Source organism: Lepidochelys kempii, chromosome 8 (assembly GCF_965140265.1).
Source record: "Lepidochelys kempii isolate rLepKem1 chromosome 8, rLepKem1.hap2, whole genome shotgun sequence".
NCBI classification, from domain to species: domain Eukaryota; kingdom Metazoa; phylum Chordata; order Testudines; family Cheloniidae; genus Lepidochelys; species Lepidochelys kempii.
Genome location: NC_133263.1, coordinates 91,390,824 through 91,407,917, shown reverse-complemented (window position 1 = coordinate 91,407,917; position 17,094 = coordinate 91,390,824). Strand labels below are relative to the sequence as shown.

General features: G+C 42.3%; 1 protein-coding gene across 7 annotated transcripts in view; it reads right to left on the bottom strand.

Annotated features, from left to right (window-relative positions):
- The window catches only part of KANK4 (KN motif and ankyrin repeat domains 4), a 56,287-nt gene that overhangs the window by 15,227 nt on the left and 23,966 nt on the right, over positions 1–17,094 (bottom strand). For all 7 annotated transcript variants that reach the window (XM_073357490.1, XM_073357488.1, XM_073357491.1 and 4 more), the window contains 6 exons: positions 16,684–16,783; positions 12,260–14,338; positions 11,094–11,205; positions 6,833–7,063; positions 5,653–5,740; positions 3,492–3,711 (listed from right to left, as the gene is read on the bottom strand). In XM_073357490.1, coding sequence (XP_073213591.1) covers positions 3,492–3,711; positions 5,653–5,740; positions 6,833–7,063; positions 11,094–11,205; positions 12,260–14,338; positions 16,684–16,699 — 2,746 coding nt within the window. In that variant the 5' untranslated portion in view covers positions 16,700–16,783. The remainder of the gene's footprint in view (positions 1–3,491; positions 3,712–5,652; positions 5,741–6,832; positions 7,064–11,093; positions 11,206–12,259; positions 14,339–16,683; positions 16,784–17,094) is intronic.

Genomic DNA, 17,094 nt, shown 5'->3' with positions numbered 1-17,094 from the left:
ACCTTAGAGACTAACAAATTTATTTGAGCATAAGCATCCGATGAAGTGAGCTGTAGCTCATGAAAGCTTATGCTCAAATAAATGTGTTAGTCTCTAAGGTGCCACAAGTACTCCTTTTCTTTTTGCGGATACAGACTAACACAGCTGCTACTCTGAAACCTGAAAGTAGAGAGAAAAGAGTAGAAACAGAAACACTGGAAGAGAAGAGATAATCAAGTAGGGGTATTGCAGAGCAGCGAAACAAATTAAGTAGAAGGAGAAAAGCTGAGTAGAGAAATCATTTAATTATAGCAATTACAGAAAATGTGACCACCAAAAGAGAGGCGAGAGAAGTAAAAGGCAAGCAGAAAAAATAGAAAAGGAAAATATGGAGATTGATCATTTCTCCAATGAAATTAATGGGAGCTTTTCTGCTGACTGCGCTGAGAGCAGAACTAGGCCCTGAGAAGATATGTTGGGTAATTTTTCTTGCCTAGACCTGAAATAGAGAGAGACCCACACTATCCTGTGTAGAAGGGGGGAAAATAGAGTGCACAGGTCGGGGGGGAAAGTCAGTACATAACATGGAGAAGCAAACTGAGCAAAGAAGAAGTAAAAAAGAGAAGCAGAGACTCAAATATGAAAAGCTGTAAGTATTACTTGTAGCCAACGTTTAAGAGATGGATGCAGTAGTTCTTATTCAGGCAGGAATGACCCATTGCTTGATCAGTGGCCTAACAGAGGAGTTGTGTTTTGAGCAGAGGTGAAAGTAAGCCAGTACGTCCGGTATGGCGTACTGGTAAGAGCCGGTGCACCGTACCAGGACCGGCTTTCAGAGAGGGCAATTTAAAGCCCTGGAGTAGCGGTGGCTGGGCTCCATCAGGGATTTAAAGGGCCCCGGAGTGCCAGCCGCTGCTACCCCCCTCCCCCCTCCCCCCGGCCCTTTAAATCCCCGCCTGAGCCCTGCTGCCCAAGCCCTGGGTGGTGGAGCTCTGGCGAGGATTTAAAGGGCCCCAGAGCTCCAGCCGCTGCTACTGCCCCGGGGCCCTTTAAATTCCCACCTGAGCCCTGCTGCCGAAGCCCTGGGATAGTGGCGGCGGGGCTCCGGAGGGGTTTTAAAGGGCCGGGACAGTAGCAGCGGCTGGAGCCCCCAGCCCTTTAAATCCCCACCTGAGCCCTGCTGCCCGAGCCCTGGGGTAGGGGTGGGGTGGGGCTCTGGCGGGGATTTAAAGTGCCTCGGAGCTCCAGCCACCCCTACTGCCCTGGCCCTTTAAATCCCCGCCGGAGCCCTGCTGCCGAAGCCCTGGGGTAGCGGTGGTGGGGCTCCGGCGAGCATTTAAAGGGCCGGGGCGGTAGCGGCGGCTGGAGCCCTGGGGTCCTTTAAATCCCTGATGGAGCCCGGCCACCGCTACTCCAGGGCTCGGGCAGCAGGGCTCAGACCGGGTGATTTAAAGGGCCCCGGGCTCCCAGCCACCACTACTGCAGCTGGAGCCCTGGCCCTTTAAATCAAGATTTAAAGGGCCTGGGGATTTAAGGCCCTGCCTCTTCTGGTTGAGGCCACACCCCCTGCTCAGGACTCCGGCGTACCTAACTTACTTTCACCCCTGGTTTTGAGGCAAGTCTGTGAGTGACTTAGGAACTGCTCCTACTCCCAGTGAAAAAAATGGCAAAAATCCTATTGATTTCAATAGGAGTTTAAGCACCTAATTACCTTTGAGGATCTGGGTCCAAGTGACTTGAAGACTGAGTAAGTTGGCTGTAAGTACAGAAGTCACTGGTTGTTATGTATTGCTCCGAGCTACCTGGAATTTTGTTTCTAAGCATTTTTAAGTTGGGTTATGATCATCAAAGTTATTCTGAACAAAATGGCACTATGCTCCTGCCATCATTGCTTTGTATGGGTGACATTTGCCCCTGTGCTGAAGGCCAGTTCCAGACCTATGAACCACTCATTTAAGTTCTCAGAATAGGGCGTAAGTAGTGCAGCAGAGGAGTGAATTTCACCCAATATGCATTCTAAATCTGATCTTCTTAGGTTGCTCCTATAACCAAGTTTTACTAATGTTAACATTACATAGCTGATATAGCTATGGAACAACAAGCTGGATTCTGACCATCTTTGCTTGCACAACCTCAGGAAAATTGCCAGTGATGAATCGAGATTGCTAGTGATGAAGTGCAGGCCTGAAAGAACATGGCTTGCTTTTCAAATGATGTTTTAGGCTGAACTTGCAAGCGCAAGCAGTTGGAAAAATCTTCTTTTGATCTATAAACTAAGCAGATTTGGGGTCTGATTCTGAGTTACATTGGCTCTTTCACATCACTTTGGCATAGGGTGACCAGATGTCCCAATATTAGGGGCTTTGTTTTATATAGGACCCTATTACCCACACCCAGAGGACCTTATCATCCCCCTCGCCAGCCGTCCCGATTTTCCACACTTGCTAACTGGTCACCCTTCTTTGGCAGCCTGGGGTGTGAACACATTCAAGATAAATTTGTTTCAAAATGTGATTGAACATTCATAGTAAATATGTTTCAGTAGCTGATTTAAATACAGATGCAGCATGCGATTTGTACTATTCTAATTCTGACACTTTTATGCTCTTGACAAGTTTCCGTTCATTTTATACACAACAAATAGGCTAATTCTATTAAGAAATTCATCACTCCTACTGTTCCAGTTTGTGCTGTTATATTCTCAGCCTTCTTATTTACTGTGCCTAAACATTTAAGTATTGCCCTTTGAGCTTAGTCGCTTTGGGGTATTTTCTAAAAGACCAGAACAAATTTCTCTCAATATTTTCTGGAGTTGCTTGGAAGTCTGTTAAACAATGGGTTTATAGATGTGTATGATAATATGCCATTCTCAACATTTAACAGATTGTCTTGCCAACCAAGAAAGGCAAAAAGCTTCATTATTCTGTCTGGAAAGTGCCTGCATTTTATCTGATAAAATCTCAGCTGGAAGTTTAATTCTTTACAGTATGAGCTAAAAGTTCAATAGTTTAGAATGCAGTTCTTGCTGCTGAGCTAGAGGCCACTATTACAATCAAAGGGTCTGATCTTGCACACATGAACGGCCGAGCACAATGCTTACTCCTGTGATTAGTCCCACTGAAGTAAGCACTAAAGGCCAAATATTTAAATGTATTTAGGTGCCTGAAGATGCAGCTAGACACCCAGTGGGATTTTCAAAAGCACCTAGGCACTTAACTCCCATTGAAATCCCACTAGATGTCTAGCTGCATCTTCAGGCATCTAAATATCTTTAAAAATCTAGGGGCCCAATCCAGCTCCTACTGAAGCCAATGGAAGGACGATCAATGACTCCAATCTTGCTAGATCAGCCACATGCTGGGTAATCAGTTTTCCAGGATTGGGCCCTTAAATTGTGACCAGATTTTTAAATCTGAAAAAGACATTAAATGTGATTATATGAAATAATTGGCAAGTACCAACCTTTCCCTCCCACCCCAGACAAAAACAACAACTGCAGCATTAGTTCCCACCTGTATCTAGTAGAAGCTTCACAATCCGAAAGTTGGAATGGGAAACACTGTAATGAAGAGCTGTATTCCCGTTTCCATCTGCCAGGTTTATGATCATCTTCAGTAGCTGGGGATGAATTGCTTTGAATTCTTTGAGATAAGCTGCAACAACTTCAGGGCTGGAGGATTTCCTACTAGAGATTCGGAACCACTCTTGACAGACAGTGTTTAAGATGTGTCTCTAAAACACCAACATTTCACAGTCACTTTCAGGACCTTACTTTTTCAAAAAGTAATGATGCCAGTTCCCTTCGCTATTGCTCTACCCAAGGGTTGGTCCCTGGCTGGTGTTTTCACTTTGTGGCTGGTAAAGAAAACTTTGCATTTATTGGCAGTGCAAAAGGGTGATTTGTTTTAGCAAAGACAATACAGCAACATCTTTAAAAATAGAGGTAGTTTGTTATTGGCTTGATTAGTTTGTTTTTAATTGAAAAATGGCAACCCTCAGGGAACTAAAGTGACTAGTTCTACATATGAATACCTGGAAACATTTTCTCATGGGCAAGTTATCACTAGACTTTAACTCAAGCAGCATTCATATTTATTGATACATTAGTGGATACAAATAAATCTGAGCTCATCTCCTATATCCTGTTTTATGGGTCAACTAGAACAACGATGTTATTTTTTAAAATGATATGTCTTCATCAATCTAACATCTATATGAAAACATTTTACCCACTTCTGTTTACCTACCTCCAATAATAAAATAATAATAATTTTTTTATCCTAAATACTCTAAATCCAGGTCTAAACTGTAGCTTCTCTATTTGCCTCATGTAGGGGGAAGTGCACAACTGAACTAGCCCAAGAGCAACCCGGGAAGTAAACTGTGATTCAGTCACAATCTGACTCCTGGATCCCACCATCTCTACTGCTACACTGTGCCCCAGCCCTATACCTGGCACAGTGTGTGTGTCCTCCATCTGGGGCAGCTGTGCTGTCCATCATGGTTGGGGGGGGCTGTCCCAAGGTTCTGCACATTCCCCAATCCCTGCATGCGTGGGCTCTGCGGAGGCTGCTTCTCCCCAGTGCTGCCACCTGTAGTGTGCTGGTGTAGGGCAGCAAGGGGCAGCCTTACTGACCTGTGCAGAATATAGGATGGGCCAAAATACTGGCCTCAACTATGTCTATGTACAACAATCAAATAGCAGCTTGAGTAGGGAAAACATTCTTTAGCGCTCCATGTTTCTCCTCTAAGTGATTCAGCCTTTGTATGCAAATAGGATTCAGCACTCAGTGTTCCCATTAGGCACGCTCCTGTAGAGCTTTTCTCCGTTCTACTCTTAAAAAATTCCCAATAAGCAAAAGGTAATGAAGCATTGTTGTCATTCTCCTGGTTAGTTAATTTGCTCTGTCTCTCTGAGGGGCTCTTTACAGACTATGTAGTCACATTTTTGCAAGGGATATGTGTCCTCTCACCCCAGCCCTTCCTGGAGATCTAGTGCCCTGCTTTTGCCCTACCCTCAGTTGCTTGGCTACAGAAAGAGGAGGAGATGCTGGGCAAATTTTTCCCCTTCTCCAGTGCTCTGCTAGTTAAAGTTAGTACCGGATTCTATTGCACTGAGATCTGCTTGATGCAGCAGAAAGGGGTGGGGGGAAATGCTGGAAGCCTGTTACAACTCCTGGTTCTATGCCCGGCACTGCTTCAGCCTATGCCCTGGCATAGGGTGGAAAAATCTAGTTGCCATATGTATTTTGGCAATGTTGCAGACTGCTTTGCAGCATGATCCAGCATGTGTTTAATATGCAGGATGGATTTTTTGCATAGTTTTTGTTATTTTATTTCCCTTGCAGTCTAGAAGCAGGGAAAGATTATTTAAAGGGGGAAAGGAATTTTTATGTCAGTTTTAGTCTGGCCCAATTGACCAGAAGAAGCTTGGAAAGTTTTCTCCCTTTTTCTGTAGGTCATGAATCTGCAGCCAAACCTTGGGTTGGTTTTGACTTTCAAAATCAAAACTAGACAACAGAAGTTACCTTGACCCACCTCTCCTTATAAAGCTGCCCATGGTTTGCTACAATAATTCTGCAAAACATTGTCTGGATGGTCTAAACTCTAAATGGTTAAATATAGCACAGACAGGGGAGTTGCATTTTAAATTCAGCTGAAAAATACCAATACCAAATGTTTGTCATTGGTGGTCCTTATTTCTGAAAGGTGTTTGCTCAGTAACAGGCAGCCATCAAGAAAATCTTCTGAGGGTTTGCATCTAAAAAGGAAAATACTCTTATAAATCCATTGTAAGAGAGAACTAGTGCACTCTGAACTGGGAAGATAACTTGCAGTGTGTATCTTTAGGCCCCAATGCTGCAAACAAACAATTATGCATGTTGTTCCATTGACTTTGATAGGTTTGTGGGCATAAAGTTAAGCATATGCGTAAGTGTTCATAGGACCAGAGCCACAGATTGTACATTTTAAATAGGCAACCAAATGTCTTTTATATTTACAAATAACCAGTTTAACAAAAATTCATGCAAAAGCAATTTTATTCCCGGATCTTCCAGGAAATCCACTATAGTAACAATCAGATGCATCCGATGAAGTGAGCTGTAGCTCACGAAAGCTTATGCTCAAATAAATTGGTTAGTCTCTAAGGTGCCACAAGTACTCCTTTTCTTTTTAATTAAATGTCTGTTGGGACAAAATTAGAAGATGAGAAACTTTGGATTCTGTAGTAACCTGAAGAAAATATGTAGCTGTTTAAAGCCTGCTCAAGTGCTCACATAAGTCAATGGGAGTTTTTCCATTGACTTTAATTGACATTGCATCTGGTCCTAAACCAGTACATGACAGGTTGTGATGATGTGTGGATAGCTCTAGAGTATGGTACAGAAGTTCCCATTGATACACTGATTTTCACAACATGAATATTCTAATGTCTAGGCATGTGGTTGGAAAATTGACATATATGGCAAATGTGCAATTGTAACATGCTTTTTGCAGGGAAAAATATAAGGACTGAAAGCCCTGTTTTAGTAATTTTAGTTTGAGTTATCTCTCCATGAAAAGCACAGATCTCTCTAAAAAGTTTAATGAAATGAGAACTTAAGACAAAGCAATGGGTCCAGCAATATTATCCTACTGTATCTGCATCATTATAATAACCTAGCCACACAGGTACTGCATGACTCAGAATCAGTCACTTATATTGCTTCTTTCTCTCAAAACGTATTAATAACTTTGCTGCTAACAAAGTGACTGCAGTCTTCCACTGAAACTTGGAACCAAAAATCACAATTTTCCATTGTTCATTAGTCAACATCACTAATATGGTGCATTAGCATGTTTATCTGATTACCTGTCAGTCTTGGGTTGAGCGCTAGCCATTGTTATTTCTTCCAGTTCCTGTGGCTCATTGTCTCTATGGGTAGTGCTCTGGGAGACTCCAGTTGAGGCATGTGTGTTTTCACGGGCAGCTTTCACCTGTCTGTGTTCTAAACTGTCATACTTCCTCTCCATCTCGTTGTCAGAATTTCCTTCCGATGAGCTATCTTCACAGCTGGTGTCTTCACTTGACGTCGTTTCATAACTAATTGAGGACACCAGATATTATTCCCTTTTCCTTCCCCCTCAGCAACTACAGGGCCTTTGCCAATACCCATTGAAGACACCCAATGACTCCAATGGGCCTTGGATGATGCCCATAGTGACATGCATGTTAGACACAGTAAAAATATGTCAATATGAGAGGTTGGCACCAAACCTAAACCATAGATCCAGACCCCAACTTTGAGGTTCAAACCTACTACACAGGAACTCTGGGTTCAATTTTTAGTCGTCTTGTTTCCCAGGCCAATGGGAGTGCTACAGAAGCATTTTGCTGCTAAAATTAGGGATAGGGAACATCTCCACCTTGGCTAATTTAAGAGCAGTGGTGTTAATATGTTACATGTATATGGTGCCTTTTGCTCCAAAGGATCCCAAAACGTTTCACAGACGGAAGCTCAGATTCTGATTTTTTGTTTATGTTGAGTGCCACCTTCCTCCACAAGTAATTCCATTGATTTCTATGACTACTTGTGAAATAGGTACTACTCAGCATGAGCAAGGCTAACAGAATCTCACCCCCTGAACTGCAGTGACTTCTGGGGTAAACAACAGCACATGTAAGTGCAGGGAGAGAAATCAAGGATCAAGTTCACATGCATAAGTCCATGCCCATTGAGGGGAAAATATAAATCTTTCAGCATAAATAAAAATCAGCAGAAGAATTCTTCAACTGAGTCACTTCTGTTGGCATTTTGTAATTGTTCCTTGGGTGATCATTTTTTAAAATAGTTATAATACTCAACTATCACTCACACACAAATAGGCATCTTTTCATGGGCAAGACGTGAATTAGAACTCCTTGGTTTGTACACCTATACATATTGTGTGGGCACAACTTAACAAGCTGTTTTTGAAAACTGGGCCCACGATGACCTGATTAATGTATGGGACACTTTTAATTATAGCATATTCTATTTGCAGTCCCTTTGGACAAATTATCCAATTATTTCTACTGCTTGAGGCAAGAAACCTGAAGCAACAGTTGGTAGACTTCCGCACATATATGAAAAGAACAACATTCTCTTCATAGTTTCATTCCGCTTTTCACTTGTAAGGCTCAGGAGATGACACTGCTATTAGATGAGGATCCATACCTGTACACATTCATGTATCAAATATGTAACTTCATGATTTAAATCTTTAAGCGCCTGGCTTTTGATGATTGGCTGCTGAAGCAGCAGCTTTTCCCCATAACTGATCTTTAATTTATCCCAGTAAGGTGACAATTTGCATACAGGCAAATGCATATCTCTTCTAGAGCAAGCCCAACTACAACCTACATTAATTTTATTCACTTCAAAAGGAGTGCCTACTTATACTTTCTTTTTTAAGTGCTCCTGAAAGCTTCCAGAGTGTCGACACTGGAAACAGATGCCAATTAATCAGCAGAACAGGGGGCAAAGGGGTAAGATTCCATCATGCTGCCCAAACAATGTGCCTCAGACCTTGCCCAGAAAGACCATTTCTAGGGTAAAATGCCATTTTGTCTCAATTCAATCCTTGGCCTCTCTGCTGAGACTCTCAGCAAAGATGTTAATTCATACCAGCTTGAGAGATATGACTGGCAAAAGGCTAATGTAGTGTCCATCTTTTAAAAAGGGAAGAAGGAGGATCCTGGGAACTACAGGCCAGTCAGCCTCACCTCAGTCCCTGGAAAAATCGTGGAGCAGGTCCTCAAGGAATCAATTCTGAAGCACTTAGAGGAGAGGAAAGTGATCAGCAACAGTCAGCATGGATTCACCAAGGGCAAGTCATGCCTGACTAATTTAATTGCCTTCTATGAAGAGATAACTGGCTCTGTGGATGAGGGGAAAGCAGTGGACATGTTGTTCCTTGACTTTAGCAAAGCTTTTGACACGGTCTCCCACAGTATTCTTGCCAGCAAGTTAAAGAAGTATGGGCTGGATGAATGGATTATAAGGTGGATAGAAAGCTGGCTAGATTGTCCGGGCTCAACGGGTGGTGATCAATGGCTCCATGTCTAGTTGGTAGCGAGTATCAAGTGGAGTGCCCCGGGGGTCGGTCCTTGGGCCAATTTTGTTCAATATCTTCATTAATGATCTGGAGGATGGTGTGGATTGCACCCTCAGCAAGTTTGCAGATGACACTAAACTGGGAGGAGAGGTAGATTCGCTGGAGGGTAGGGATAGGATACAGAGGGGCCTGGACAAATTAGAGAATTGGGCCAAGAGAAATCTGATGAGATTCAACAAGGACAAGTGCAGAGTCCTGCACTTAGGACGGAAGAATCCCATGCACCACTACAGACTGGGGACCGAATGGCTAGGCAGCAGTTCTGCAGAAAAGGACCTAGGAGTTACAGTGGATGAGAAACTGGATATGAGTCAACAGTGTGCCCTTGTTGCCAAGAAGGCTAACGACATTTTGGGCTGTATAAATAGGGGCATTACCAGCAGATCGAGGGACGTGATCGTTCCCCTCTATTCGACATTGGTGAGGCCTCATCTGGAGTACTGTGTCCAGTTTTGGGCCCCACGCTACAAGAAGGATGTGGAAAAATTGGAAAACATCCAGCAGAGGGCAACAAAAATGATTAGAGGACTGAACAACATGACTTATGAGGAGAGGCTGAGGGATCTGGGATTGTTTAGTCTGCGGAAGAGAAGAATGAGGGGGGATTTGATAGCTGCTTTCAGCTACCTGAAAGGGGGTTCCAAAGAGGATGGATCTAGACTATTCTCAGTGGTAGCAGATGACAGAGGAGTAATGGTCTCAAGTTGCAGTGGGGGAGTTTTAGATTGGATATTAGGAAAAACTTTTTCACTAGGAGGGTGGTGAAACACTAGAATGCATTACCTAGGGAGGTGGTGGAATCTCCTTCCTTAGAAGTTTTTAAGGTCAGGCTTGACACAGCCCTGGCTGGGATGATTTAGTTGGGGATTGGTCCTGCTTTGAGCTGGGGGTTGGACTAGATGACCACCTGAGGTCTCTTCCAACCCTGATATTCTATGATTCTATGACTTTAGTCCACAAGAAATTCAGCTGAGTTCACGAATGCATTACTCTTATGATGGTCATGGATTTTGCTGAGTGCAAATTAGATTGGATGTAACTGTGAAAAATTCCATATTGCAATTTCTATCTATCTTATATACTTATGGGGCCCGCGCTAATGTAGTATCAGAATGCCTCAGAATCTTTTAATGTAGTTATCCTCACAATATCCCTGTGAGGTAGGGAAGTACTATCCCCATTTTGCAGTTGCAGAACTGAGGCAGAGAGAGATTAAGTGACTTGCCCAACATCACAGAGGAAACCAATGACAGTGCAGGGAATTAAACCTGGATCCCCCAGGATCCAGGTGAATGCCTCAACAACTGGAACATCCTTTCTTTCAGTACCTGACTTACCTGCTAGTGTAGAGCCTCATCCATCTCCCACTGCAATCAACTGAAGAACTCTCATTTACTTGAGCAGGAATTGGATCAGACTCTGAGTTTCCAAGCTGATAATAATGGAAATATATTATATATATAGGTCTCCGTTCAGTTCTTAGTGAACAAGTGTTCACATAATCCCCACTCCTATCACAGCACTAACTGGCACTTTTGTTGGCTGTCGTTATAGAGAGACCAAGGACTGAATAGGCATAGATAGAACTTCTTCTAGGCCAATACTGAGCCACTTTTGATGGCAGGTTGTGGCTGCCTGGCCAGTACAGACTTGATGCAAGTTAATAGAAAGATTCCCAATGACTTTGAGGTTTTGGATCAAGTCCTAAATGACCTGTGAGCAGACGACTTGAGTCTTCAAGGATGTCAATCCAGTACCATTCATTATTTCTGTAAAGTACCAATGTCCCAGTCTTTCCCATCAGGTTTTACTGCAGAGTTATCGATATTAGACTGAAGAAGGGATAAAAGAGATGACATTGCAAATGGCCTTTTAATTAAAGATTTGGGGAGGGGAGGATTATATTTCCTGAGAGAGACAGATGAGGATAATACTGTACGTGAAAAGGCAGTTTTATCTTCTTAACAGATGCTTACCCACCATTTACCCCAACAAACTGAAGATTCTTTTTGGTCCCATTACCTCCTGCATGGAAACCATAACCTTTCTTTTTCATGATTGATTTAAGACTTGTGGTTGGCGAGATTTCTAGCAAAATACAAAATCACAGATTAAGAAAGTATCTATGTTGTCATAATTGTTAGTCTCAACTTTATTGTATGCCTGGAACAAACTACAGAGCGTAAGCACAATTATGTCACACTTATCTAGGTATCTTAGGTTTCTGTTACATGTTACCTTATGAACGACCTTATATACCTTACAGAACTGCAGAGGCAGGTGTATATAGTCGAGATCTGGGCTGCCACCATTAAAACAAGGACGGAGATCTGACACACATCTATAAATGACTTTGTAAGTATCTGCATCTTGTCCTAATATAAGTAGGCTTTACTGGTATAATAATGTTCTGCTACAACCCCTTAACTAGGTCTTTTTGCACTTTCAATATTGATGTTGTCATTGAAATTCATGCTAGTGTCCTTGGTAACATTCTTAGTGTCAGCCTTCTATACAACACTACAGAAATGAATTACTGCACCTGAATTCACATCCTCTCATGTTATATTGCTTGAAAATAGAAGCCTTGGATTCAATTACACTAATACCCCCTCTGGCAGTGTAGAGGAAACAATGTAAATGAGGATCAGGTCCCAAAAGAATAAAATAACCTAATTTGACATGGAATATTTATTAGTTATTTATCTTAAAGGGCACAGGTCTTTTTAAATACCATGGTCCACATCCTGGTGTGAACTGGCATAGCTCCATTGAAGTTAATGCTGATTTACACCAGATGAAGATCTGGCCATGTGTTCACTAATGAAGTGCAGAATCATAAAACCCAATTAAGAAAAGCTATGAGCAACTTTATCTGACAGACCAGTCCCTCTCAGTAGCATAAGGGAACTTTGAAAAGTTCAGATTGTGTGTAAAACTTCAAGTGTTACACCATGCTATAAAGATTACCTCTCTCATCTATACTTAAGGAAACACAAAGAGCCTGTTTCTGATCTCACTGACACTGGCTCTACATTGATGTAACACCATTGACTTCAGCAAGGTTTCTCCTGATTGATGCTGGTGCAAGTGAGAGGAGAATCGGCCCAGATACTTTTAGACCTGTGCCAATGTTATTTACCCAACTGTTGATATTGCGTATTCGAATTCTCCTTATCTGATGGTGCTTGGGTAGAATAGGCAGATAACAGCAAGTTTAAGGAATTAACTATCTGATTCTGGATGGAACTAAGCTTCGATGCAGGGTGTTTAATAGCGCTTGCTAACTCTGGATATCCGTGCTCCAAGCACGTCCACTGCTCTTGCAAAAGCTCCTGGATTTTTTTAACATATTGGCTTATGGGATCATCTGCAGAGGAATCTTCTTGTTCTGTACGGTTTTCCTCCTCAATCAGATCTTGCTTTACAACCCTGGCAAAAACTGGTTTATTTCCACCTGGTTTATTTCCATTCGAGTCAGCTCTTCCTGTTCTTGAACAGCTTTCTCCAATCAGAGAGCTTGCAGCACAAGACTGTCTGTCATAGCTGTTTCTTTGATTTTGACAGTCATCATTGATCTGTTCATCAATCTTCAGCTCAGTGAAGCATGGTGTAAAGACAAGGGGTTCAGTGTCAATTCCAGTTCCTTTCTGTTTGGCAAGAAGTGTAGCCCCTTCCTCTCTGACACCAGTGTGAACATCTGCCAACCCCTGATCCGTATGAACAGGCATTCTTCTTAACTCCTTAACCTGCAAGTTCACGTTGTCCACTCCATAGGTACCACATCCTACAGATTCTGTAGCGACTGGAATATTAACATTGACACCCTTGTCATAGGCCTCCTTAAATGTGTTTGCTTGCATGAGTTCAGTGTTCACTGCAGCATCATGGTACTGCAGGACATTTCCATCCTGCTTGGATGGTTCCGTTTCTTTGGTGTTTTCCTGACAAAGCTTCTCTTCCAGTTGAGCTTTGGCGCTTGCCAGTATTTTAATGCTTCTCTCCTTTGCTTTGATCTCACTACCCTGCTGCTTCAGCACTACTCTGATCTGCTCAAGTTCCTCTATTTTGCTCTTTAGTTGCTCCTCCAGAACAGTGATCTGTTGTTTCAGCGCTGTGATCCTGCTGGGATCTACTGTGTCACAAAGCAAAGGTTCAAGATCTGAGTTTTCCTCATTTGCTCTAGCCCAAATGCTTCGAACTTCAGTCTTCTCTGGTGCACTTGGCATGATCTCACTTATGTTTAATTCTGTTATGTCACAGTTCTCATTTTCATGCATAAACTTGGGGGCATTTGATGAGAGTGATTCATCCTTGACTAATTCAGGACATGTATTTGTCTCCGGTGCGTAGCATTCCTCTCCTACACTCTCTGTAACCAGGAGCAGCTCTTGAGCTACGGAATGCTGGCTTTGATGTGGAGATTGGATTTGCATTCTCTCCCTAGGAAGCTCGGGGGGTTGGTGACCCAGCTCAGGGATGGCTTTCACCTGTTGTCCTTTAGGCTGCTCATTTTCCCAGAACACCACTTTGATTTGCTCTTGCACATTCCTTGGCTCTTTGGGGAAATTTAATGTGACACGATCAGAATAGTGTGAATCCAGTGGCTCCTTTGCAGGGCTAAAGGGAATTTCTGTGAAGCTCTTTCCATCACAAGGCTGAGAAAGTGCTGAGGGCTGAGCAGGCTTGGAGCACTGACTTTCCTCTTCTGAACTTTTACTTGGTAGAAGTTTGGCTGGCATGCTGGAAGCCCTTAACAGCTGTGGCCTCCCTCTACAGCTGCCAGGCTCTTCTTCATGGTGGATGACCTCTGCTTGTCTGATTGTCTCTGCTAAAAGGGCCTTTTTTCTATAATTTGGCTCCTCTGCAGTTAAGGATTGTGGTGAGTCATAAGATGTGATGAGACAGGTGGTTTCTTCTGCCCCTAGTGATGCCTTCCTCTGGGCAAATGAGCAGGTTGCAGCCCAGCTCTTATTGGAGGAGGAAGCATATGCATGGGATCTATTCTCAGGCAGGCTGAAATTCCGAGGCAGTGTGCTGAACTTTGGCTGCTTGGCCTTCCTGTGAATGTGAACCCTTTTAATGGTATTTCCTTTTTCAATGTCATCCACATATTTCAGAAAGTCAAGGTCTAAGTGGAAGCCATATGGTGTTTCAACAGAATAAGGGAGACTTCTGGGTTGATCTTTATCCTCATCAGGTTTTGATGGCTGATCGCCAGCTGAAATAAAACGAGACATTAAATTTTAAAAAATACATTAATTAAAAAAAAATCGAACCATGTTTGCAGCAGAAAAAAAGCGGTCAGCAATGATTTATTTTGCCTCCGCTTTATACCTCTCCCATTCATCTTCCACTCCTCAGGCCCAATCCTTGGCTGTGGCTGAGGAGGCAGTGTGGAGTACGTGGACAGCGAGGGCTGGCTGTACATTGATCCTGTCCTCTGGGGTAGGTTAGAGCAGTCTGAAGGTTGCTCTAATTTTCAGCAACTACCAATGCCTGAAGGAGCCAAAAGGCAGCTGTAGCACAGCTGAGAATCAGGGCTCTCATCACTATGCACAAAATGCTGAAATGCCGGCCAGCTGCCTTCCTAAATCATTATGCAGGGAAAGGGAGAAGGAATGGGTTGTAGTTTGTCATTTGTAATGCTAATGTTGAGTCTGATTAGAGATATAGCCACAGAGCAACACATGCAAATGTATAATCTTGTTTTCTGGAGCTGACTCATGTAATTGTTGCACTGGAATTCGCTAAATCATTATTTTAATTGGCAATTATGTAAATAGCAGGTTTGGTAGGCTGAGCTACAAATATGTCTAAGTATTAAAAAGCTTCCTGATATATAATAAATCCTAATCCTAGTGTATAAGAAATCCAGATATAAGCCAGACGATGGAAACTATTCATGACAATTACATTTGGGTTTTTTTGCAAGTCAGGCAAAGAGACATTGGGTGGCCCTATGGACAAACATTGTCACCCCAGTTGTCCTTTGAAAATAAAGAATACCTCTAAAAGGCAGGGTTGAAATTTTCAAAAGTGACTGGTGATTTTCGATGTCTCAGTTTGGGTGTCCAATCTGAGGCACTTTAAATGTGTTTCAAACTGTGCACTGAAGAAATGAGGCACCTAGAATCACTAGTTGCTTTTGAAAACATTGGCCAAGGCCCTGAGGCTTGTACAGCACAAAAGGCTGGCACAGATAGGGTTAACCTGTGCAGCTTCATGTAGTCATATCTGTAAATCTGTGTAGAACCACAAAACCCTTTCTAATGTTCATGGATGTTCTTCCAAGAGCACGTCTTTAATTCTTCAGTTCAAGAAAATCCAGCATATTGGAATGTGTTAAATATACAACAGCCAATTTGTTCCATATGTAATCAAATATGCAGAGTTGCAGCAGTCAATACAGAACCTTACAGTGAATATCAGCAACTCTCATGAAAGTAGATGCTAAAATCAGACTTTTCAGTTGTCTCTCCTAATGATGGACATCTTTCAACTTAGACTCAAATTGACCTCTGCCCCATTCAAATCTGGTGTGCTCTCATTTTCATGGCTGTAAGTCATTTTTATGATTTTACCTTTCTGATGTGTCTGAACAAAATGTAACTTATTTATGTATTTCCCTAAAGAACACTATATCAATTTAAACTTCCTGTACCGATGCCACATCCCTGTCCTTCATTCTGGTTATTTGGTCTAGCATTGTGTCCTATATAAGGTGCTTGGCAAGTTGATAGAATAGATAGAACTAATAATAAAATCCACAGCCCATAAAATTCATAGGCCCAAAATTTCAAAGTAGGGTGTCTAAAGTTAAGCACCTATAATCCAATTTCAGGAACAAAATAAACGGCCTGATTTTGAAATGTGAACCCATGAAGTTGTGGTGAGTTAGGACTGCTAAGAACCTCTGAAAATCAGGCCACTGATTTAAATAGGGGTATTGGTGCCTAACTATAGTTACCCAAGACTGAAAATGTTTGAGAATTCTTCCCTTTGCCACTGCCCTTGTGAAGCAGTCTTGCAGGGACTGGTGACAATTTGGCAAAGATATAGACCCTTTCGTCTCAAAGTTTCCCCAAGCCCTTTATACAAACAGCACCACTGAAATGCAGCCACCACTGCAGAGGAAGCCAGCACACTGGAAATAGTGGAATGAGGAAGGAAAATTTAGTGTAAAGTGACACCCAGGCAAAGCCCTACTTCTCTTATGAAAAGTAGAAGGGAATCCTTAGCGTCCATACAGAACACACAAGACCTTTGTCTTTAAGATCTTCTCTGAAAGCCCCATACACAGTGCTTGAAACTCCACTGTAAACAATAGAATGATCACACTTATTCTCCACTACAGTAATCACAAATCAGAGCAAAATGAGAGTGCATTGTGTGTGTCATGAACTATGCACAAACCTTGCCTATTTTCATTGTTGGAAAACATGTCTCCATACAGTGAGCAGAGCATGAATTATTTACTGTGTAAACAAAATACCTTGGTTTAATATTTTTTAAATGATACAAGAGTTCCATTCAACAGCGTTTAAGTAAAAACAGTCTCCATACCATCTGCTTTCTCCATTTCTCCAGGTATATTTCACAATGTGGAATGTGGTCCAGGCTGTCAGTTAAACATCATCCAACGAGTCAATAAGACTTTGTGCACCTAAAAAAATTAAAAGGCCATTTAGACAAAGTTCCCGTATTTATTTCAAAGCCCAAGTACACCACGCCCCATCCATGTTCAAGGGCTTCCATCTAGCTGTAGGAAACTCCTCAGTGAGCCAGAATGGCCACTGCTGAACACTGTGATTTTTTAAAAAAAATCTTTTTGGTACAACAAAAGTCAGGTCCTTCAGGGAGTATAGTTGACGTTAGTGACTGTTGTTGCAGTACCTTGCCTCTTACTTCAAGTATTCTGCAGCCAGACCATGTACAGAAAACATTTTCAAGAATATTTAAATCAATATTTTCTCT